Consider the following 20,699-nt stretch of genomic DNA (forward strand, 5'->3'; position numbering starts at 1 on the left):
AATTGGATACACCCCAGGGCGCTTCACTTACTCAAACTTGGAATAGGGAGGGATGGATAGAGAGAGAAATAAACCTTCTTCCCGCCAAAAAAAAAAAAAACACACACAAAATGCCCTTCATAGATGCTGCTACTGGTGGTGCTTGTGACACAATTTCCTCCCTGTGACCCCTTCAATTATCGCTGGCCAGGAAGAAACGATGACTTCCCTCTTGTATCGGTACCGTTTTTAAAAGCAACTAAATCCACCGACGACCTTCATTGGCACATTGGCATCGAGCAACTGGAGCGAAAAGAGAGGACAGTTTAAAGTAATGCCCCCGGCCGGGTGATCTCCCTTCCGAAGGGCAGAGACAGTTGCTGACTAATCACAACACCATGATCTTTCTGTGTGCGTGTGTGTGTGTGTGTGTGTGTGTGTGCTCGCGGATCGGATGTCCGGGTGAGCGCACGAGGGAGTACGCGCCAGAATGTAGCCGCTCGCCCTCGCGCACACGCGGTACACCCCGCGGGATGATGATAAATGATGGGTTGCACCAGATAGAACCACCCCACCCCAGACAAGGCCAGGCAAGGGGGTGTTGTTGCTTGGTGTAAAATCAGGGCGCGTGTTAATATTTGCTAGATTACTGCGAGCCCTTGGTGCGCGTCGGACACTCCATAGAGCACACACCAACACCACCACCATCTTCGGGGATGATGGTTTTGGTCCGGTGAATCAGCAAATGCCGCAAATGCGGGTAAGGAATGTTGTGCTGTGCTAAGATAAATCAGGTTTCAGCAACAAAACAATCGCTTCATTTAGCGAACTTCCGAAGCGAACCCCTTGGCAATCGAGTCATCCTTGGAAAGGAATGATTTCTAAGTGCGAGTACGAAGAGCCTCCAAATCGTTTCCAAGTGGCACGTGCAACAACGGAATAACGGAATAAGTAACTTTTCCGACCTACCTGACACCACGTCAATCACCTCGGGAACAGCTCCCGTGATTTTCCCGCCGGCACTCATTAAACTACCGCAGAATAGCCCAAAAGTTCTCTGAAAAGCAACGCCCTCCCCCCAAACCTCGATTGGCGTTAAGCTCCTCCAACACTACTAGTAGCACACACAGCCAACTGGGATTGATTTTTTGGCACGCAAAACTAATAAAAACTCATTGCTCAACTTTTGCACCAAGCAACCGGCGAGTACCGCCCCCTATAAACGTGCTCCACAAAGCCGTTTGCATGGCGTGCAGCTGTTCTGGCACTTCTTCTATCGGTGGTGCTAAAACTTATCTTCGCGCGGCACCACCAGGGCACAGGCTTGCAGTGGTGGTGCTGTTGTTGTTTATTACGCCTTTGCGTTGGAAGAGTTTTGTTTTTAGTTTTTTCCGCTAGCTGCTATTAAATGGCGCACCCGGCAACCGCCCCGCCCGGGCAAAAGGGAACGAGGGGCGTAAGAACAGAGGTGTCGGAAAAGTTGTGCGGCCTGCCAGGTGTCGAACGGTGTTCACATCAACCTCGTGACCTATCTAAAAGGCGGCCCCCCTTGCGTTGAGACCGTTGTACTCGATTTGGAGCTGCAACTGCAAGGATTGGAGCTTTTAGGGATCGTTCCATTCGTTAGTTGGTGAGTTTCCACCGTAGAGGAAGGTTCTCGCTATCCACACGGTACCACTACTACTACTACAACGATACTACACACAGGATGGCTGTTTGGGGGAAAGTGAAAATTGCCAGTACCACCACCACGTACGTATGCCCACACTATATCAACACTTACCCTTCTCTTTCGGCTCCTGACCACCACCGGACACGATTGCGTAACTTCCTTTCGATTTCTGTTTCCTCCTCCTAAAGCTCCAAAGCTCCGCTGGCGCGCACTCCAAGCAAAGCCGGTTCATTGTTCAGCGAAACGCTCACGGCCGCCCTGGGGAAGCGGAAGAGCAAGTTCAAGGATATTACCGACGAGCTGAACCAGCACATCAACGCCGAGGAGCGGGAGGAGCTGTACCAACGGCCCCTGTTCAACGCGGACAAGATCCGGCGCATGATGGAGCGCATCGTGGAGAAGCAGTTCGATGTGGACGAGGAGGAGATGCGCTACGTGTACAATCCGGCCAAAAATCTGAAGATGTGCCAGAACATCTCCAAACAGATCAAGGATCGGATGAAAGCGATGAACTTTAAGCGGTATAGTACGGAGCAATCAATGGGTGCAAAGGAGCTTAACATTTTCTTTCTTTTCTTCCCCCACCCCCAGACACCGTATTATCAGCATCGCAACGATAGTGGAAAAGCAGCAGCAAGGAATACACTACAAAATGAAGTACATCCTCGATCCGAAGCTGGACGACTACGTGCGTTTGTACCACGAAACGCCTCACTTTTACATCATCGCCACAGTGCTGCTTGTCCACAAGGATTAGGATGGGAGGACGCGGGAGGAGAGGGACGCAGAGAATGTCCTTCTTTCGAACTTCGAAACTCAACCGAATGCGATCGTTCGTTGCCTACTGTGTTAGATTGTTAGAAGTGTTCACTGTGTGTTAGTGTCTAAGCACCTTGGGCCCTGTTTGCTGCGATCCCGATTCTCGAGTTGACAGACGGTCTCTCGGCGAAGGCACCGCTTTAGACCCAACGTAGTACAGGCGTGTGTGTGTGAGAGTGTTAGAGTGTTTGTATTTTTGTGTAACAAAACACGTGAAGTTTGGATGCCAGACAAACATCCTTCTGTTCTCGCTTTCTGTTAGCAGTAGCATCGCTTTTCCTCGATGGAAATTCGTTGCCTTCCGTGCGACATTCCAGGCCCCAAGTGCTCGCCCCATCCTCCCGTCGGTTTGGATGGATTGAGTGTGTAACAATGTAAGTGAACTTACCCCAAAGCAGCTTACTGCAGCAAAAGACCCATTCTCTCATTATGATTCACACTCACTAATGCACAACACAACGCAGGACGTCCACCGAGCTAACTGTGCCGAAGATCGAGATCAGCTTCGACACGCCGAACCGGGACCGCTTCCTGCGGGAGGACTTTCGCAACAAGCGCGAATCGTACGCCGTGCTGGGGCGCGGCAGCTACGGCGTAGTCATCAAGGCGTCCTACCGTGGCCGCCCGGTTGCCGTGAAGATCCTGGAGAAGCGATCGCACCGTCACCGCTGCCGCTACGATTCGCTGCTGAACGAAGCGAACGCACTGAACCTGCGGCACGACAACATCGTGACGGTGCTGAAGATCGTGCCCGGTGCACAGTACGGGCTGGTGCTGATGGAGCGCTTCGATGGCTACTGTCTGCAGCGTATTATTGGCCACCAGCGTAACCATCCGATCGCGGTTCAACACAAACTGCTGTAAGTATCCGATCCGTGTTCGAACTGAACTGAAGTTTTCTGACGTGATTGTGTCGCCGATCGTTGCCGGTTTTCATTGCAGGATACTGTGCGATATTATAAGTGGATTGTGTTTCTGCCACCGGCACAACATCGTGCATCTGGACGTGAAGCCCCAGAACGTGATCGTAACGGTCAGTGGTGGTGCCGACCAGCCGGTGGCACCTGCCGCCGGCAATCTGCCGTTGCGCAAGTATCTCTGCAAGCTGTGCGATTTCGGCTCGTCGATGATGCTGCAGCCGTGGCAGCCGAACGAAACCCTAGTCAACCGTGGCACGATTCGCTACATGGCCCCGGAGCTGCTGCGCGGCACCGGCGGCTTTACCGCGCGGGCGGACATTTACTCGTTCGGCGTTACCATGTGGCAGCTGGACGAGGGACGCTTCCCGTACGAGGAGATTACCTGCAACGAGGTGATCGCGTACAATGTCGTCAAGAAGGGGCTGCGCCCGGATAGCATTACCACGATGGCGTTTGGCCGGCGTGCGACCAACCTGCCGGCCGGTTTGCGCGACATCGGCTGTCTGCATGGGAGTTTGCGTGGCCCCATTTCGCTGACCGGCGGCGGTGATGGTGGGTCGAGCTTTACCGGCCGATTCGAGTCCGACGCCGTTGACGATGTGCTCAAGCGCCAGGGCATTGCGGTGGAGTATCGGGCCAAGCGCCCGACCCGAGTCATCTGCCCGACCGAGCGCCCCGATCAGCCGATGAACGATCAAGAGCTGAACGTGGCACGGATAATGGAGATGTTTGGGGACAACTGCACCATCGCCAACAACGAGCGCATTCAGCTGCGACAGACGATGCGCACACTGTACAGCAAGTGTTGGGCCAGCGATGCGACCTGTCGTCCCGATGCGCCTGCCGTGCGGGCTGCGATCCATCAGGCGCTCGAGAAGATCGCGCTCGGAAAGCGTGCCGGCAAATGAGTGTTCCGCTCGTGTTCGTTCGATTTTAAAGTGTGTATTTTGTTTGTGTGTTGTGTGTCGTTTTGTTTTGTCCTTTTAGTTTTTGTCGGAAGAAACCGAGAACAGCGGTTTGTGGGTGCGTGTCCAGCTAAGTTAATAATTTAGGTAAATTATGCAAATGTTTTTAGCTCTGTAAGGGATAGGGGGGGCCAGTGGGTAGTTTCATTGTTGTGCTATCGCCGTAGCCAACGTGTGTCTTATAAAAGGGAACAGTTTTCTTTTTTAAAATAAATCAGTGTGATTTTAGCATAAGGCGTCATCAACCCGTTGAGTTTGTTCGATTTGCTTCTTTTTTTAATCCATTTCCGTATTTATTCCTTAAGGAGCGTGTCAAAAACCGCGGAACCGTTCGCGCTAAACGTAAGCATGCTTGCGCACTACTACACAACGGACGGGCTCCGTAACGTCGTCATCGTAGGTCGTAGTTTGCAAACTCTTATCGCTGTAATCGAAAGCTAGTGTGTGTGTGTGCATGTGTGTTAAAAACTAAGAATGGAAAATACTCAATATGGACGAGGTGGACGGGTTTTACACCTCAGTGCCTCGCTCGTATCTCGAAGCACGCGTGTACGCGGCAACACAACCGTCATAGTCAGGTCAAGGGTCGCGGCGTCCCCTAACGTCAATCTAACGCCGAGATCTTTTCTTATCGCGGAAACCGATTCACTTGATCTCTCTCTCCCTTTCTCTTATACTCTCCTCCTAACTTTCTCTTGCCTCACGTGGCGACCTCGTGTGTACCGCTGAACGAAATATTGGTAGGATAGCATCTTCTGGTGTTCTATTTGACTAGATTTCCGGGCAACGAGTTCTACACGCAATAGCTCCGCAGGCGTTCCGTACCCGCTGCAGGCTCACATCAGTAACGCTAAAATGCACTTTAACTCTGAATCTCCGAATCTGAAACGCCCCGGACAACGAACGGTAGTAACGCCTAATCTATCGGTAATTATTCTAAAAGGTTTTGATGAAAGTTAAGCAACACCACACACCACACACACTCAAACGGTGTAGTAAAGCAACGGCCGCTGGTGTGCGTGTGTCTGTGGGTGTGTGTGAAAAAGGGGTAAGGTCTTGGTCATGAAGGTCTGTGGAAGACGCTTGCCGATCTCGTTCCCGTTGACGCTTGTTTAGTGTTTGGTCCAACCCGCGCTAGCCGGCCCCTGCTCGGGCTCAGCTTTTCACGTACTCCGAGTGCAGCCGTTCGGTTTCTTGTTTAAGTATCTAAAAACATGAAGCATGAGGTATGGTATTAATCAGGGCTAAATTATGTTTCCCCCTTCCCATTCTCCACCTACCATCATCTCCTCCTGGATACGGTCGGTAATTTGCTTTCGCGCCTCCTCTTCGCTCACCGGCGACGAGCGTAACCGTTCCATAAGAGCGCTTAGGTCGATCGGATTGCCGAAGTTGTACGTTAGCTTCTTGCCCATCCGGAGGTAGTAAGGCGGTTCGTTCGGCAGCACGTCGTCCATGCCGATGTGCCAGATCGGGATAATGATGGGCAGGTCGGGTGCTTCGTAAATTATTCGCCCGACGCCCCACTTGAACCTGAAAGTGCAATGCAATGAGAATTAGCGGTCATCGATTGGAGCCGGACACATACACACACACACTGTGCGGTGTGTGGAATGGATGCAATCAATATTACTTAAATCCAGCTTTGGTTTAGTTCTGCCAACCTTCCGACACCTTTCTATGGTTTCGCACGGTTTTTGCGTAAGCGCTGGAAGGTCCTTTCCCTGCCATCCCGCACACTCACCTGAGATCCTCTTTAGTCATGTTAACTTTCCCCTCGGGAAACACATGCACCCAGTCGCCAAGCTTCAGCTTCTCGATGCACAGATCCACCGCCGGCTGGTACACGCCGCCGCCCCGCACCACCGGTATGCACTTCCCGTACATGAAGAACAGCGAGTGCGCCTTGCAGGTGAAGCAAATGTCGTGCGCCGCCATTGACCATCGGATGACGTTTTTGTTGCAAACGTTGCGCAGCTTTAGCAACCCTACCAACCGAGGAGGGCAGGGGGGGGGGGGGAGGGCAGAATAATAGAAGTGAAAAGGGGGAGAAAAGAAAATACATTATTCATTGAGCGACACGATGCGGCCGGCGAATTGGATGAACGGAGTGGCGTGGCTGCCTGCGAACAGTTTGTTAATTTTTGGTAATTACGCCTGTCTAGTAGTCCTGTGGTCCAGCGCACGTGTCAGTAGAGTTGAAAGTGTTGCGTTGGTTGCCCCGAAAAGTAGGTAACGAAAAGTTCATGGATCAAAACACGATGCATACACAAATGGGGAATGCACATTCCGTCCCACCGATCGCCACCGTGCGTACAACAAAGAATGGGCGTTATGTTACTCGGACTTGCTTACACCCTCGGACTTCTCTCTCCCACGGGGAGAATAATCATGGCATGCTAGGAATCGGTTTGTGTGTGTGTGTGTGTTTGTGCTACAACTACTACCTAGTGGGTTTTGGAAGAATGGTACACTGTCCTCAGTTCAACTTACCCCATATGCCTGGATCATCGAAGCACGAGTGATGATTGGAGACGGTCAGCAGCGACTTCCCTTTCGGCCGGTTCTCGAGCGCATTCTCCAGGACGTCGATGTTGTGGACGCGTGCTTTGTTCAGCCAGACTGTGCGCGGAAACACAAAAGCGCGGAAGAAAAGAACGATTTCCCATCAGAGGGAAGGGTGCAATTAATTGCATGTTTTGATGGAGGGGGAGAGCGAGAGAGAGTGATTCGATCCACCGCATCGCTCGATTGCTTGCGTGTGCGTGCAAACACGTGGCTGCCTTCAAAGTTCCCAAACCACCGTTTTCACATAACTAGAAATCGATCTTTCTATCCCCTCGGCCCCTTTCTACCACACCGACCCTCCACCGTCCGCGTGCATTACTTGATCGTGGAGAAGCAGCAGCAGCCAAATACCACACAGCGTTAGAGCGTAACAGCAGCCACGACCACGACGACGACGACGACGACGACCGCGTGGTAATGAAAAAGGGAATGAAAAAACAAGTGCACAAGTGCCCCCTCTGCACCACACAACCGAGAGGGCGGGGGGTCGACCTTGAACGCGGGTCTCGGTGCGGGATTGCATGCGTTGCTGCCTCGCCTGCTGCGATGTCTTTACTCCATTTCGCACTATTTGTTGCGCGCTTTGTTTCGCCACCAGCCACTACAGCTACTATGCATCGCGTGTGCCCGAGGGCCTTTGCAAATGCAATTTCTTTTGTGCGTGTGCACACACTTTCGGTCTTTGTCCGCCTGCTCGGATCCGATCGCACAAGGAAGTGTTGCCTTCTGCCCGTTTGGTTCAGTTTTAGGGCGAACCATTCTGGGGTGGGTTTTGGTTGGTGCAATGTTGCATGCATTTGGTAAACACACTCGATGGACGTTGTTGGGTGGTGGTGCTGTTCGACCGCCCGACAAAAACAGACCGTTCCCACCATCACCGCTGTCGCAGTGATGTTTTGAAAAGCGAAAGGTGGCCGGTGAGCGACTTCGTCATCTTCGGTTTCGGAGATTTCGGCAACCGCGGTGATGCCGCCGCGTATGTTGTGCAACACACGGCCGAACGGGGCCGGCGACCGCCACCATCACCCCCCACTCTCTTTTCGAACGTTGCTCTAAACACACTCATTTAAGTGGGTCAGTGGCGCGCTTAGCATGGCGCTTGATACAGATTTGCCATGTCCACACATTGGGCGAGGTATCTCGAACGATGGCGCTTGACATTCGAAACCTTTTCGCACCACCCCAGAAAAGCGGTCATTACATAATTTGCGGTGCGGCCACACGAAAACATTACACATTACGGATGCGTGTAGTGCGCGCGCACATTCTAGCACTTCTTCTGCCGCAGGAACGGTGGCAGTTCGGGGAACGTACAGCCTCACCATTGCACACAGCCCCCTCCCAATACATACCGATGACGATTTTGGAGAAGAATCCCACCAAACCAATCACACCCGTACTGGCAATGTGCCACAGCCGATTGGGACGCCGCAGCCTCGGGAATATCCAGTCGATGTTGTACGGGATGTGTGGCTGCTGCACCGCGGCCCCGTTTGGCGGTGGTGCGGCTGGCTTTAGGAGTAGATTGAACAGAAACGAACTCATGTTAATGGCGCACACGATCGCGGAGGAAGGCTTGCAAACCGGACCGTACGATCCGCGGCGGCAGACTGAGATCGGTCCGCGTGCCGTATCATCCGACAGGGCTGCGACTAGCCTGCCCTTCTTCGGTTCATTGTGTTACCTTCGAGTTCATGATGCCGCTTAGAGGATGATTCCTTACACCGAGTGTGTGTGTGCGTGGTTGCGAGGCACGATTGCCTATGCCGATGCTAATTTAATTAAATGAACTGTCCCCGTCCCCGTCTCCGCCAGGCCGCCAGCTCGGCTCTATTTCCCACGGGGGGTGGTGTGTGAGCTTACACCCGCAGGAAGCGCACCTTACACGACGATGCCAACCACACACAGCACAGCCCCACTATCGCGACGGGGTTCATCGACGAAGCGGGTCCTCCTCGCTTGCCTCTCTACGGTCGCGCAAAAACCGCGTGCAATCGTAGTACGCTGATGTTTACGTATTTTTTTCCTCACTCTTCTCTTCACAACACACAGTGTCACACACGCTGCTTCCTGTCCTTGCGCCTTAATCAATCTCAGCTCCGCGTGCCCATGTGACGTATTGGGTAAGTGTTGGCTGTCCCTAGAACAGCTGCCAATCCCCTGTGTGCTGTACCTCACTGCGGTGCCCTTTTACGCACAATTCGCTTACGCACCCTTCTAGCTAGTAAAAGCACTGCTGACTGTTGTAGCGGACGCGATGATCTTGAAGGGAAGTTGTGTGTACAGTTCGCTTCGTTTCCAGTGGTAGGGAGAGACGACGGCCAAGCGATCTTCCAGCGCTTCAGCTGTTTTGCTGCAGTACACACACACAAACACTCACAAACGCACACAGGCATACGCAGTGCGCGTGCAGCGCCGCACACACAAACACACACACACACACACACACTTGCTTGTTTACCTTGCATTCCATCCGTACGTTCACTGTGGGCTGCCGCTGCAGTTCCTGGAGAGTGACAGTTCATAAAACTATTTTCCCTGCAAATTAAAGATTTTAAAAGTAAATTTATTACATTACGAGAAACTTTAATATTTTCGAATAATATTAATGTATGATAAAGTTATACTCACTTAAATGATAAGCTCTGGAGAGAGCATCCTTGAAGCACATGGAGCCTTAAAAGCACTGTAGAGTAATTTTAAGTAATTAATAAGTTTTAAGAATTATTCAACATTGCTCACAAAATTTCATAAAAAAACGGTACACAATCCAACACAATGCAGTCGATTTTGGAGCAGCCAAATTTAGCTGAATATCTTATCTTGAAATTGCAGTCCTCGTTTTGGATTAGTATCGCAAATCGTTGGTTTCTGCAAATCATCCACCCCGTGAAGCTTTCTTTCAAGATAAGTAAAATTTGTACGCATTTTGCTTCATTTTTTTTTCTTCTGCTCAATATTCATTCGTTCGTTCGTTTCTCTGTTATCATCAATCATCAATAATTTAAAAGGATTGTGAGGAATCAACCCCCGGCGCAACTGTCGTCTGTCTTGCCCTTCCGTGCATTCTCCACACTCGTGTGCCGGTCCAACCAATCGCTCTTCCAATCCAATCGGTTCTGGCAATTGCATCCTTCTACATTCAAATTCTTCTTTTCGCACGGGGGAGGAATTTCTCATATAATATATAACTAACATTAAATTGTACTTGCGTCACTTTCACTAATAGATGCTACTCTCCCGCCCTCTGGTTGGTTGTGATCTTCGTCGCTCACTCGTGTTTCGCGCGCACTCGACAGTTGAATAGTGGTGGTAGTAGTAGTAGCAGCAGTAGTAATAGATGTAGTAGTAATAGTAATTAGTTTTGTTTTTTGTTTCAAATTTTGCAAATTCCCTGTTGAGGAGAAAAAAACCCGACTATGTGGCCATGAAGGGGGCACACCAACGTTACTGTAAATCGTAATATACGTGTTTTGGAGGGTATTATCATGAGAAACAACACACGAATTGCGCGCACGATCGGATCGGGGAGTTCAGGATACGTGGGGGAGAAATGGTTTTTTTCGGGAAGGGGGGAGAAAAGGGAAGGATGGTTTCGTTGTTGTCCTCAAAAAACTGGATCCATGTTTTGTTTTGCAATTTAATTTGTATGGTTTTTCTACCGTCGGTTTTTCTCTATCATCTACTATCTCACACATACACAGACATGCTTTCGAAGCGCTGGTTTGGTGATGTTTCCTAGTTTTTTTGTTGTTTTGTTTTGCCTATGAAGAAATACAAATACTTTCTCGTGTATGATTTTTTGTTTTGTTTTCAGAAAATGAGTATGAATCTAACCTACGATCGCATCAATCTTATCTTAGGCCCGGTTCCTTCGGTTCCTACTTGTTTCATGTTTTCTTGTTTTGAATAAATATCACTTTCTTCCCTTCCCATCCCACCCACCCACACACACACACACACTCGACGGGTGCTCAGAGCCGTGCCGTGGTTCAATAGATCCGACGACCTGCAAGCTGCACGAACGAACACACAACCCATATGCAAACGCAATAAACGAATCAAATCAAACCACACTATGCCATTAATTGACCCCGTTCTTTCACTCCCGGGCGCGAGTGTGAACGCGCGTGTTCGATTCGATCACTACGAAAAAACGCATAGGATCTTTTCACACGCTTCCCGATGCTGCCTGGACGCCTAATACACACACACACACAAACAAAGCAATAATAATAATAATCATAATCATAATAATAGCAGCTCCGCGAGTCGAGGAATCGTGGTGGTGCCCAGCATGGTGAATTTAAGGAATGTGCGATTTGCGGCAATCATATTGCGCGCGCTCACTTCACATCTTTTTTTTCGTTTTGTTTTGTTTTGCACACGACAGACACGTGGGCGCTCAAATACTATCGCAAAACAAAAGACAATACATTAAAGGGGTACACACTAACATAACATGACAGAGTACAACGTAATAAAAATGGTGCAAAATAAAACATACAAAACACGCTAGCAATAATAAAATAATAAAAAAGAGATAATAATAGTTCAACAAAACACTCAAACACGCACGCACACAAACGCATCTTCTCCTCTTTGTGTCCATTTAAATTAGGGAATACTACTTTCGCCTTCAACAAGCCCGACCGGTTTAGCGACTTTTAAATCGGATTAATTCTTCGGCGACACAGTTATCAGCTTGTGTGGCGTAACCGGGGAAATCTGAAACAATAAGGAACGATAAGGCGGATTTAATAGACTAAGCATAAATTGCTCTCAGTTCGCCCGCACGCGTACATACCCACAATGCTCGACTTCCGCTACCCGGGGGAAGCAAGTCGTCTGGATCGTCATCGTCGTCCAGCACCACACGATCGACCAGCCCATGGTTCTGCTGGTCGATAAACAGCAGCGTGTCCTTGCTGCACGTGTTTGCACCACGGATCAGTGAAACGGCGTCTCCCGCATCGATCACGCTCTTGTACGTGGTGAAGGACGACGGTCGATGGTGCATCAGCTCGGACATGTTTTCCCGCCACAGAATGTCCTGAAATTGCTGCGAGGAAGGGAGCGAAAAGCGACCACCACCGTTGGTGGCTACCGATCCCGTTGCCAGACCGAGCTTCTGCTCCACCCGGTCGTGCTTGTCGGTGCGAAGCGGAAGTTTCCCCTTCGCTGACTCACCACCACCATCGTCCGCCGATTTGGACGTTTGGTTGAACCGTTCCAGCGTGTCCTTTCTCGATGACTGCTCCTCTGCCGCTACCTTGCTAGTGGGGCTGGGGGCAGCGGCAGCGCTACTACCGGTGGCATTGTTAACGTTCGGCGTTTCCGAAGATTGTTTGGTTGCTGCTTCATCAATACCTTTCTTCTTTGATTCTTTGGCTTCGGGGGTTGCGATGATGAGTTCTTGCTTTTCCGTTGGCACAACAGCTGACGATGATAATGAAGGTAATGAAGATTGCTGATCACTTTTTATCGCAGTGATGACGTTGCTGACTACATCTCGTTTGGACATTTCGTTCGATTCGCTACAAGCTTCCACCGATTCTGGGGTGACCACACGACCAGACAAGCCGTCCGCCGTGTCTGTGACGAGCTTTTCGACGCGACTTTTCTCGTTCGCCGAAGATACCGACATCACCTCGACGATGCTATCCTTTGCTTGTGTGAAATCACGATCGGGCGATTTTGCCGGTGCTGAATCGGGGGAAATACTAGCCGTGGTTTCTGCCGCGGAGCTCGAGGTCGGAGGTGCTGAAGACGGGGTTGTCGCAGTTGTCAGAGCGACCGCCTCAATTGTGGGAACAGCCACTGGCAGCGGTTTGACCGCTGCTGCCGTCGTCGGAACTGGTTGCACCTTCTTGTTGCGCTCCAACGTTGCCGTCGCTGCGGCGCTGGCCGGTGCTGGTGGGACAATAATTTTCGACACCCAATGATCCCCGGAACTGGAGCTAGAGCTGCCAGAACACTCGCCCGATCCGTCCGACGGTAACTTTCGTCTTTGGTAGAACAGTAGGTAAGCCTCGTTGTTGATGATTTCCTCGTCGATGCGATCGTTCGGCACGTGCGAGACACGCTGGTCATCGAAGCGGTACCATTGGCCGTCGTACGGGTTCTTGCAGGCCGCCGTATAGTGCCCCGTCTCCAGCGTGTCGCCCTGGTGATAGCACACGGCGTACAGGTCGTACCGGTTGTCCATCGCAAGCTGGCGACGGCCGGTTCCGCCGCCTCCGCCTGCTCCTGCCAGCATGGAATGTGTTTGATTGGAATGGGCACTTCGCATTATTTTGCGCCACGGACTCCAGTTGTCCGTATCGGTGTATCCCGCCGTACCCTGCGACCGGTCCAGCGTGTTCTGGTGGCTTTGCGCGGAGGTGTGGTGGTTGGATGCCTGGGACGGGTGCGACGATTGCTGGTGCGCGGAGGGATCGCGCGCTAGATGCGGCGTCATGTCGAAACCGTGCAGCGGAAACTTTACCAAATTCGTCAGCTTCGCTGCCTGCGTGCTGGCACGAAGTTGCTGCTGCCGGAAGCGCTTCAGATGTATCACCATTATGTCCGGTAGGGACCAGAGCCCGAGCGTTTTCACCACCGGCAGGTACTCCTGACAGTGCGGACACTTCCAGGCATTGTCCTGGCCGAGCGTTTCCGCCTTGGTGTAATGTTCGAAGCACTGTTCGAGCGTTAGGGCCGAGCTGGCCGGGATTTTCTCCCTCATCTGGCTGACGCTTTCGTGCTCGACGAACGGATCGCCCATATCGTTGAAGAATCGTTCCGGTTCCGTCCACTCGAGCAGCAGCTTGACGTGGGCCGGCCCTGCATCCGTTGGCAGCACCGACAGCGCCAGATCGATCATCTCCGTAAACAGTGGATGCTCGACCGTGGCCTCCAGGTAGGTGTCCGCATCGCAGGATGGGTCCTGCAGGCGCATGCGGAACAGGCTTTGAGCCGGCGTGGCGAACGTAAACACTTCCGATCGCAAAATGTTCGACATCTCCTTTAGCAGCAGCTTCTGCAGCTCGCTGTACGATACGTCCCGGTTCACCACCAAACAGAACGGCGTACCGAAGCGCTTCACATGCCCACCAAAGTCTCGCTTTCCGTTGCACAGGCAGAGCACAATCTTGGTCCCGCTGGCCGCCTCCTGGCCACTGCCGGCAGGCGGACATTCGATACAGTACAGTGGATCGTTTTCGCGCACCGACGACATGAGATGCGAGTCGCAGAACACGCGACTGAAACCCGACTCGCAAATTTCGGTCAGTATCATCCGATCGAGCGCAATGCCCGTATCCGCGTGCAGCTGTTCGCGCAGCGCCAGCACGGGCGAACCGTGCGGAATGCCCAAACCGAGCTTAACCTGCTTCGGTTGCTGCGAGGAGTAGATCACCTTCACCAGCACGGGCTGCTGGGACAGCTGGGGCAGTGGCACCGACAGACAGTAGAACGGGTCGAACGTGTTGCTCTGCTTGCCGCAGGTCGGGCAGGACAGCGAGGAGCGAAACTGGGCCTGGAACACGGCCTGCACGAACGAGTTGTTGCAGCGCACATAGTTGGCCAGCGTTTCGGCCGCGATCACCTCATCGGAACGGCCATTATTCTGCAACGGTAAGAAAAGACAAATGCGTTTCCATTAATGCACTTTGGGCCGGGAACAGCCTCCTATGACCGTCTTACCTTGATCGCTTTGTACTTTCGCTTCGTTGCCGTGTTCAAATCTTCGTGCACCTTGTCCAGCAGCCAGAAAAGAAACTCCTGTGCGTCGTGCTGGGTAGAGCTGCGGAACTGACTGCCATATCGATCGACCACAGCCTAATGGGAACGGGTGGGTGGTAAGGATGAAAAGGTGATCAGAAAACAGACGAAACAGACAAACCACCCAACCGTTAAATTTGAAACACTTTCCACCCGATTTCGGGAGCTTTCCGGGAGGCTTCTTCTTACCTTAAAATTTGAACTATAATCCGGGGCGTCTTTGCACGTCCACAGCGATTTTAGCACCAGAGCAAGCTGTTCCGTCAGCTCACCCTTCGTACCGAACTTTTTGGCATTGATTTTGTTGCGTCGTTTGAGATCGGCCTGCAATGGATGGATGAATGAACAAGAGGCAGTAATTAATAGACCACCCCCATTGCTACCGTGTTGCCACACACACATTGCCACCTCTCCCCATACCTTGTAAAGATCCAAAACGAAATACTGTGCCAGTATGTCCGTGTGGCTGAGACACTGCAAGACGGCGTTCATGAAGCAAGTGTTGCCGTGGTTCCGCAACCCTATCACACCCGGCACAGTGTCCGGTGGCCAGACAAAGTTCCCGCCTCCTCCTCCTCCTCCTTCTCCTGTTGCTGCGCCACCTCCCCCTCGTACCGTGCCATTGAGGGTGGACGTTTGGGACGATTGTACCTTGTCGAATTTATGATTGCCCTAGAAAAATGGAAGCATTATTAGTCGCGCAGTTGTATGGTTCGGGTGTACCGTCGCGTCATCATGCTGCTGATGGTCGTCAAACACATGTGAGAGCATTGCGGGAGGGGCGAGCGAGCGGGCTGTTTCATCAACGCCGGCCCCACGAACGGTATGGGGGCAGCAATGGTAACGGTGCACGTGAACCATCTCCAACCTTCCTCGCGCGCCTGATTGAATGATTGAGAGCAATCAGTGGAGAAGAAGGTCAATTATTTTTTCAGCGAGCGAATGCACAAACCGACGAGCGCACTCCACTGCTGGCCAGGAATGTGTGGGGAAGAGTGAGTTCGGCACCCTCATCATGCATGTGATCTCACAAACGTCCGGTACATCCTGGAGATATGCTTGCAGGGGTTGGGAGTAGAGATGGTTCACCGTTCACCGCCAATACGTCACCCTCACACCCGATTGACCAAAAAATAAAAAATAAACCGTTGGATGCGTGTTTGGCCACTTACCACCGTACGGTTGACATAAGTCATCTGTTGTGCAATGCGATTGATAAACTTTTTCACTGATAATCGACGGAAGATCTTCTTCTCACCGCCGTTCCCATTGCCAGCTGCTACGGTACCTTCCCCACCACCACCACCACTGCATGCCGTCGTAGTGGTCGATTTCTTCTGATTGTTGCTGTTGGTTAACCTCGAATCGCAGCGCGATTCGTCATCTTTCTCGCCTGCAGCGGCAGTACCGTTGCCATTGCCAACCGCTTTAGCAGGCGGATTACTACTTCCTCGCGAACCTTGAAATGGATTGCGCGGCATTGAAAATGCTCGCTTCAACTTGCTGCTCGCTCCGCCAGCACTGCCACCCGTGGCGGCGACCCGGGCCGACGTCGCGACATCCAGCGTATTATGTTTCTCCATTTCTTTTCACTTTTTACCGGGACCACCACCACCCCCTAACGCGCCTAACAGCACCAACACACGTTTTCCGTCTTACGCAAAACCACCCGCTTCCTTTCCCCGTTATTATCGCAAGGTGCACACACACACACACGGTATCTCTGTCTAGGCCTTCCGGTCCGTCCCTTCTGCTTGGCGGAAGATAGCACGCGCTACTACACAAAAAAACAACTCTCACACACACGCAGCGCGCGGGCAGGCACGTTTAGAATGGTGCGATTGGCGACACCATGACCTCGCATAGCAGCCCGTCGACACCAGTTGTGTTACGTGAAGTATGAAAACATTCGTTCGCGGTGCTTTGGCGGGTCACTCCATCGCCCCACAGTGCCACCCCAGCACACACACACACACACACGCACAGTGGTTGACCACGGGAGTTGCAAATCAACCGTACCGATGAGCGGGGGCCCGCGCGCGATAGAGAAAGAAAGAACGAATCAGAAGAGGGGCGAAGGAGAAAAAAGAATCACTCACACGAAGAAACAACACGCGCGAAAGCCAAACGATTGGGGAAGAGGGGACGATGAAAGTGACTCAAGTGGCTTATTAAATTCCACTCTCTAACACACCGACACACACACACACGCGCGCGCACACACGCACGAAATTTCACGCCTGCTATGCTTTACCACCGCGCACGAGAATTGGCAAGCGCTGGGACTGTTTCACACGGGGCGGTGATGGAAGTTTCCTCTCCTCCACACGGCACATCTGCATCAGCATGTTAATTTACACACGGTGTCGTATGCGCGATATCTCGCGTATCCGCCTGCCTCCACAAGCGAGCAACAATTACTTATGGCGAATCATCATCATTTCGAGCGCGTGTCGTCATTGTCCTTCGCTTTTCGTGATTCCGGTCTGCTCCGCTCACTGCTGTCACGGCGGTACTGCCTAGCCTGTAGGTCACGGTCTCCTTCCGGGACGACGTGTGCAGATTCAATGCTTCACCACAGGAAAAGTTTGTGGGGGTGGGGCGGGCGTGCGACTGGCAGGAATGTTCCAGCTTTCTAACCGAGAGGTTGTTTCTCTCTTCCGCAAAGCGAACACAACAGCGATCGGGCGAACACACCCAGACAGGGCACTCCAGGAGCAGCAAATGCCTAAAATGTTCGTTTTGTCCGCGATAATAAAACGATTTCTTTTCCACACCGAAAACAATCTCAGCGCGTCTGATTCCACGGCAAGCAGGGAATGATGCCACACGGTGTGTATGGGGTTTTCCAGAGGATAGATGCTTTTTCACTGCTTTGTCACTTTTCTCCACATCAACACCGTTTCATTTACACGCAGCAGAGTCTTTCTACAACGTACGACACGAAATTTTAGCTAAAATTACAACATTTTTACACTTTCTGACTTTCGTCTGTTTTGTTGATGAGATGCCATCCATCTATTTCACAAAAACGCTTAAAATCGGGTACGTCCATCGCGTGATTTTGCTTCGCCACATTGACAGCTGTCAGCCGTATCGCTTGCGTGTCCGTTGTGGACTGTCAGTGGCAATTAAGTGAAAGTTTTCATTTTCATTTATTTTTCATGAAAATCTTAATACTGATCGATATTTCTACCATTTCTTAGTTCTATTAAATTTAATTGAGAATAAAAGCAGATTTCCATCGATTTATGTTCCATTTCACCAATGTCGCAGCTATTGTGGTCTAACCTCTTGCTTTGCTCCTGCCTGAATCGCTTTGGTTTATTCCATACTGTTCGACAAAGTTTTCGAACGTTGCTTTCGATCGAGTCCATTTCCATCGTGTCCCAAACCTATTGTTTCAAAAGCATGAAACTTTTAATCCTAGAACTTTTTTTTACGAAATTACTAAGATGAAATTTTATACGAGCTGAAATTATCTAGTAATTCCACACTTTTGTTTTTGTGGAAATTTACGATGATTTCCGTTATCCCCTTTTGACTAGTTTCTATATCATAACCCGAAGTCTTGAATTCCAATAAAGAACGATAAATCTCGACCAAACTGCTAAAAACAAACGCCAATTGATGCCCATTTCGAAATCATTCCGGATACATGGCAACAACAATTCAAAAAGAATTCGTTCTCAAATCCAAAAGTTCAATGAACGGAGTACTGTATGCATTTTTGCTTATCTGACCACACTACCGGTATGCCATGGCATGATCGCGCTCTTTTTTCGATGGTCTGCTTCAAAACAAAAGCACAGCAACCGTTACTACGAGACGGGCGTGATTGCTCAGGCGGGTCACACACGCTTTTCCCTTACCTTTGGCATTCGTTGCAACATCAACACTGCTGCTGCTGCTGCTGCTTGATAATTCACACGCTGCACTCACGTAGATAGGCGACGATAGGATAGGGATAGGGATTTCTCGTTCTTTTTTTATCTCCCACCCAGCAGTGTTGGTTGTGAGGAGGAGAGCAAGCGATATCGTAACGGAGATTCGGGCGTATGTTTGCGGACAGCTGAGATAAAATCCATCCCCTTATGTCCACACCGTCGGTAATGTAAGCAGTAGACCGAAGCGTGCAATGAATCAGTGCGCGAGATCATGTCCCAGGAACCGGACATGGCAGTGGTGCTGTGTGAAGTTATCAAATAGTGCGCGCGTTCAGCTTCAGCGTGATTCGGAGGTTTTAATATCTACTACCGCACAGTAAAATAAAGCACGTTTGACATGCGAGCCTCCCGTGTCCCACCGGATGGTGGCTTTGGGTGGGTTGTAGTGGCCGGTTGTGCGCTGGTGAATGTACGTCTCGAAGCTGGCGGACACCAGTACCAGCACCAGCATCGTCTAAGCCGTCTTATAATCCACAGGTGTTCAATCAATCGTTGGTCTCTGTGTTTGGGCTCATGTTTGCAGACTACCTCGCCAGTCTCGGAGAGCACGCCTTTGGGGCGGCGCTGGTGATGAACGTGATGAACATTTCGCTCAACTTTTCCGGCCTCATTACCGGGCCCATTATCAAGCACTTCAATCCAAGAAAGGCCGCTATTCTGGGCAGTCTGCTGACGGGCACTGCACTCTCGTTATGTTCGTACAGTACCAAACTGTGGCAGATTGTGCTATCGTACAGTGTGACCTTTGGATTTGGACTGGGGCTAATACAGTCGTCCACGTTCGTTGCCCTCAACTCCTACTTTCGCCATCGCAAGGGACGAGCGGTGGGCTTTGCGCTGGCAGGAACCGGCATTGGTCAGATTCTGATGCCGCTGCTCGTGCAGTATCTTCTGAGCAACTTTAACTTTAGGGACACAACTCTTATCATCGGTGGACTAGCGTTTAATGGGGTAAGGGATGGGGTGGCCCTTTGCGGTGCAATGATCCAATGCATTCAGTGTTTCGATGCGTCACCGTTTGTTTGCAGGTGGTTGGTGCCAGCTTACTCCAGCCCGTAGAATGGCACCTGAAGGATAGTGTGGCGGGAGATGATAGGGAGAGCCAGCCACTGCTGGCAATGGATAAGCCGAGCTCACATGCCAATGGAACTTCTTGCAAGAAAGCATCTTGCAGTTGGTCAAAACTAGCTGCCTTGATGGATTTTGCCATTCTCAAGCAGGTTTCGTTTTTGAACTTGATCGTTGGTCTTGGACTTGCGTACACAGCGTCGACAAGTTTCTCTTTATTTTTTCCTTACTTTCTACAGGTAAGTTACCTAAAATAAAACAATGTTGCAAACAGTTACCCGTAATTTATGTTATTTACCCTTCTCCACTAGAAATCTGCCAATTTAACCATGCTCGAAGCTGCCAACTGCATGTCGGTGCTTTCCACGACTGATCTTATCACGAGGATAACCGTCCCAGCGTTTGTGGATAGGATGGAGTTTTCCCATCGTACCACGTTTCTGCTAGCCGGAATCTGCCTGGTGGTGGCACGTTCTGTTATGGCCGAAATGCGCTCCCTGGTGCCACTCATGGTCACGTCCGCCTTTTACGGTATCTTCCGCTCGATCACGATCGTCAATCAGAACCTGACGGTGGCGGAATATTGCGGCGAGAGAAAGATCGAAAAGATGCTCCCCAATGCGCTTGGGTTTAATATGGTAACGAAGGGCATACTGGTACTGACCCTTGGGCAAATCCTGGGCTGGTTTGCTGACTTTACCGGCAGCTATTCGTTGAACTTGCACGCCCAGAACCTACTGCTCGTAACGACCTGCGTGCTGTGGTTGTGCGAAATGTACTTTAAAGACGATAACTAACCTGTGGCAGACCTCTTATTAGTCGTTTAAGTTTGTTAATTAGATGATAAGCATACAAAATACAAATTCGCGGACGTTTGCACTTGACTTGTTGTTGTTGTTGTTTGGATTTCGAAAACGTTCGCCGAGAACCGAATGCGGTACTGTAAACACGCCGATGACAGTTTCGCATGGCACGCCTTATCCGGGATTTTCAAATT

At 51.0% G+C, this 20,699-nt stretch overlaps 6 protein-coding genes across 15 annotated transcripts in view; 3 read left to right on the plus strand and 3 right to left on the minus strand.

Annotated features, from left to right (window-relative positions):
* LOC121591386 (septin-7) overlaps positions 1–1,883 on the minus strand; it is a 41,657-nt gene extending 39,774 nt beyond the window's left edge. For 2 of the 4 annotated variants that reach the window (XM_041911835.1, XM_041911831.1), the window contains exon 1: positions 1,763–1,883. In XM_041911835.1, coding sequence (XP_041767769.1) covers positions 1,763–1,883 — 121 coding nt within the window. Of the gene's footprint in view, positions 1–948; positions 1,087–1,762 lie in introns of those variants that run through there. The other 2 variants (XM_041911837.1, XM_041911833.1) reach the window with 1 other exon arrangement.
* LOC121591400 lies at positions 1,088–2,408 on the plus strand. Its single transcript, XM_041911860.1, has 3 exons — positions 1,088–1,731; positions 1,840–2,172; positions 2,243–2,408. Exons 1-3 carry the CDS (start codon positions 1,688–1,690, stop codon positions 2,406–2,408), a joined length of 543 nt encoding a protein of 180 aa, XP_041767794.1. The 5' UTR covers positions 1,088–1,687.
* Positions 2,409–2,760: 352 nt separating this feature from the next.
* LOC121591395 (CBL-interacting serine/threonine-protein kinase 13) lies at positions 2,761–4,598 on the plus strand. Its single transcript, XM_041911850.1, has 3 exons — positions 2,761–2,844; positions 2,935–3,330; positions 3,413–4,598. Coding segments are annotated over exons 1-3 (1,284 nt in total). The 5' UTR covers positions 2,761–2,842; the 3' UTR covers positions 4,299–4,598.
* A 25-nt stretch (positions 4,599–4,623) lies between these two features.
* Positions 4,624–9,357, minus strand: LOC121591397 (tafazzin homolog). 5 transcript variants are annotated; one of them, XM_041911857.1, is made up of 7 exons: positions 8,608–9,357; positions 8,276–8,435; positions 6,849–6,977; positions 6,511–6,525; positions 6,100–6,343; positions 5,636–5,888; positions 4,634–5,561 (listed from the first exon to the last, which is right to left on the minus strand). In XM_041911857.1, exons 1-7 carry the CDS (start codon positions 8,617–8,619, stop codon positions 5,511–5,513), a joined length of 864 nt encoding a protein of 287 aa, XP_041767791.1. In that variant the 5' UTR covers positions 8,620–9,357; the 3' UTR covers positions 4,634–5,510. The 5 variants fall into 5 exon arrangements, with proteins under 5 accessions (XP_041767787.1, XP_041767788.1, XP_041767789.1 ...); XM_041911853.1 differs by lacking the exons at positions 8,276–8,435; positions 8,608–9,357 and adding an exon at positions 7,243–8,221 and having other exon boundaries at positions 4,624–5,561; XM_041911855.1 differs by lacking the exon at positions 8,608–9,357 and having other exon boundaries at positions 4,632–5,561; positions 8,276–8,568.
* A 1,131-nt stretch (positions 9,358–10,488) lies between these two features.
* Positions 10,489–17,753, minus strand: LOC121591385 (ubiquitin carboxyl-terminal hydrolase 43). The gene is made up of 6 exons (XM_041911812.1): positions 15,860–17,753; positions 15,108–15,359; positions 14,877–15,011; positions 14,610–14,744; positions 11,731–14,532; positions 10,489–11,651 (listed from the first exon to the last, which is right to left on the minus strand). The coding sequence occupies exons 1-6, from the start codon at positions 16,268–16,270 to the stop codon at positions 11,601–11,603; spliced, it is 3,786 nt and encodes a 1,261-aa protein (XP_041767746.1). The 5' UTR covers positions 16,271–17,753; the 3' UTR covers positions 10,489–11,600.
* Positions 17,754–18,641: 888 nt separating this feature from the next.
* On the plus strand, positions 18,642–20,580 carry LOC121591394 (monocarboxylate transporter 12). Of its 3 annotated transcripts, none has more exons than XM_041911848.1 (4): positions 18,642–19,009; positions 19,112–19,585; positions 19,663–19,941; positions 20,014–20,580. In XM_041911848.1, exons 2-4 carry the CDS (start codon positions 19,148–19,150, stop codon positions 20,497–20,499), a joined length of 1,203 nt encoding a protein of 400 aa, XP_041767782.1. In that variant the 5' UTR covers positions 18,642–19,009; positions 19,112–19,147; the 3' UTR covers positions 20,500–20,580. The 3 variants fall into 3 exon arrangements, with proteins under 3 accessions (XP_041767782.1, XP_041767781.1, XP_041767783.1); XM_041911847.1 differs by having other exon boundaries at positions 18,643–19,043; XM_041911849.1 differs by having other exon boundaries at positions 18,961–19,043; positions 19,158–19,585.
* The last annotated feature ends 119 nt before the right edge of the window (positions 20,581–20,699 follow it).

This window comes from Anopheles merus, chromosome 2L, assembly GCF_017562075.2.
Source record: "Anopheles merus strain MAF chromosome 2L, AmerM5.1, whole genome shotgun sequence".
Classification (NCBI taxonomy): Eukaryota; Metazoa; Arthropoda; class Insecta; order Diptera; family Culicidae; genus Anopheles; species Anopheles merus.

Coding starts and splice junctions, on each gene's coding strand:
- LOC121591397 (XM_041911853.1), bottom strand. CDS start 7,798: ATGGTGGGAACGGTCTGTTTTTGTCGGGCGGTCGAACAGCACCACCAC. Junction 6,978..7,242: donor TGCTGCTTCTCCACGATCAA/GTAATGCACGCG, acceptor TTCCGCGCACAG/TCTGGCTGAACAAAGCACGC. Junction 5,562..5,635: donor GTATCCAGGAGGAGATGATG/GTAGGTGGAGAA, acceptor TCATGTTTTTAG/ATACTTAAACAAGAAACCGA.
- LOC121591385 (XM_041911812.1), bottom strand. CDS start 16,270: ATGGAGAAACATAATACGCTGGATGTCGCGACGTCGGCCCGGGTCGCC. Junction 15,360..15,859: donor CTTATGTCAACCGTACGGTG/GTAAGTGGCCAA, acceptor CCATTTTTCTAG/GGCAATCATAAATTCGACAA. Junction 14,533..14,609: donor GAAAGTACAAAGCGATCAAG/GTAAGACGGTCA, acceptor TTACCGTTGCAG/AATAATGGCCGTTCCGATGA.
- LOC121591400 (XM_041911860.1), top strand. CDS start 1,688: ATGGCTGTTTGGGGGAAAGTGAAAATTGCCAGTACCACCACCAC. Junction 1,732..1,839: donor ATTGCCAGTACCACCACCAC/GTACGTATGCCC, acceptor CTCCTCCTAAAG/CTCCAAAGCTCCGCTGGCGC. Junction 2,173..2,242: donor AAAGCGATGAACTTTAAGCG/GTATAGTACGGA, acceptor CCCCACCCCCAG/ACACCGTATTATCAGCATCG.
- LOC121591394 (XM_041911847.1), top strand. CDS start 18,972: ATGCGAGCCTCCCGTGTCCCACCGGATGGTGGCTTTGGGTGGGTTGTA. Junction 19,586..19,662: donor GTGGACTAGCGTTTAATGGG/GTAAGGGATGGG, acceptor GTTTGTTTGCAG/GTGGTTGGTGCCAGCTTACT. Junction 19,942..20,013: donor TTTTTCCTTACTTTCTACAG/GTAAGTTACCTA, acceptor CTTCTCCACTAG/AAATCTGCCAATTTAACCAT.
- LOC121591395 (XM_041911850.1), top strand. Junction 3,331..3,412: donor GCGGTTCAACACAAACTGCT/GTAAGTATCCGA, acceptor TTTTCATTGCAG/GATACTGTGCGATATTATAA.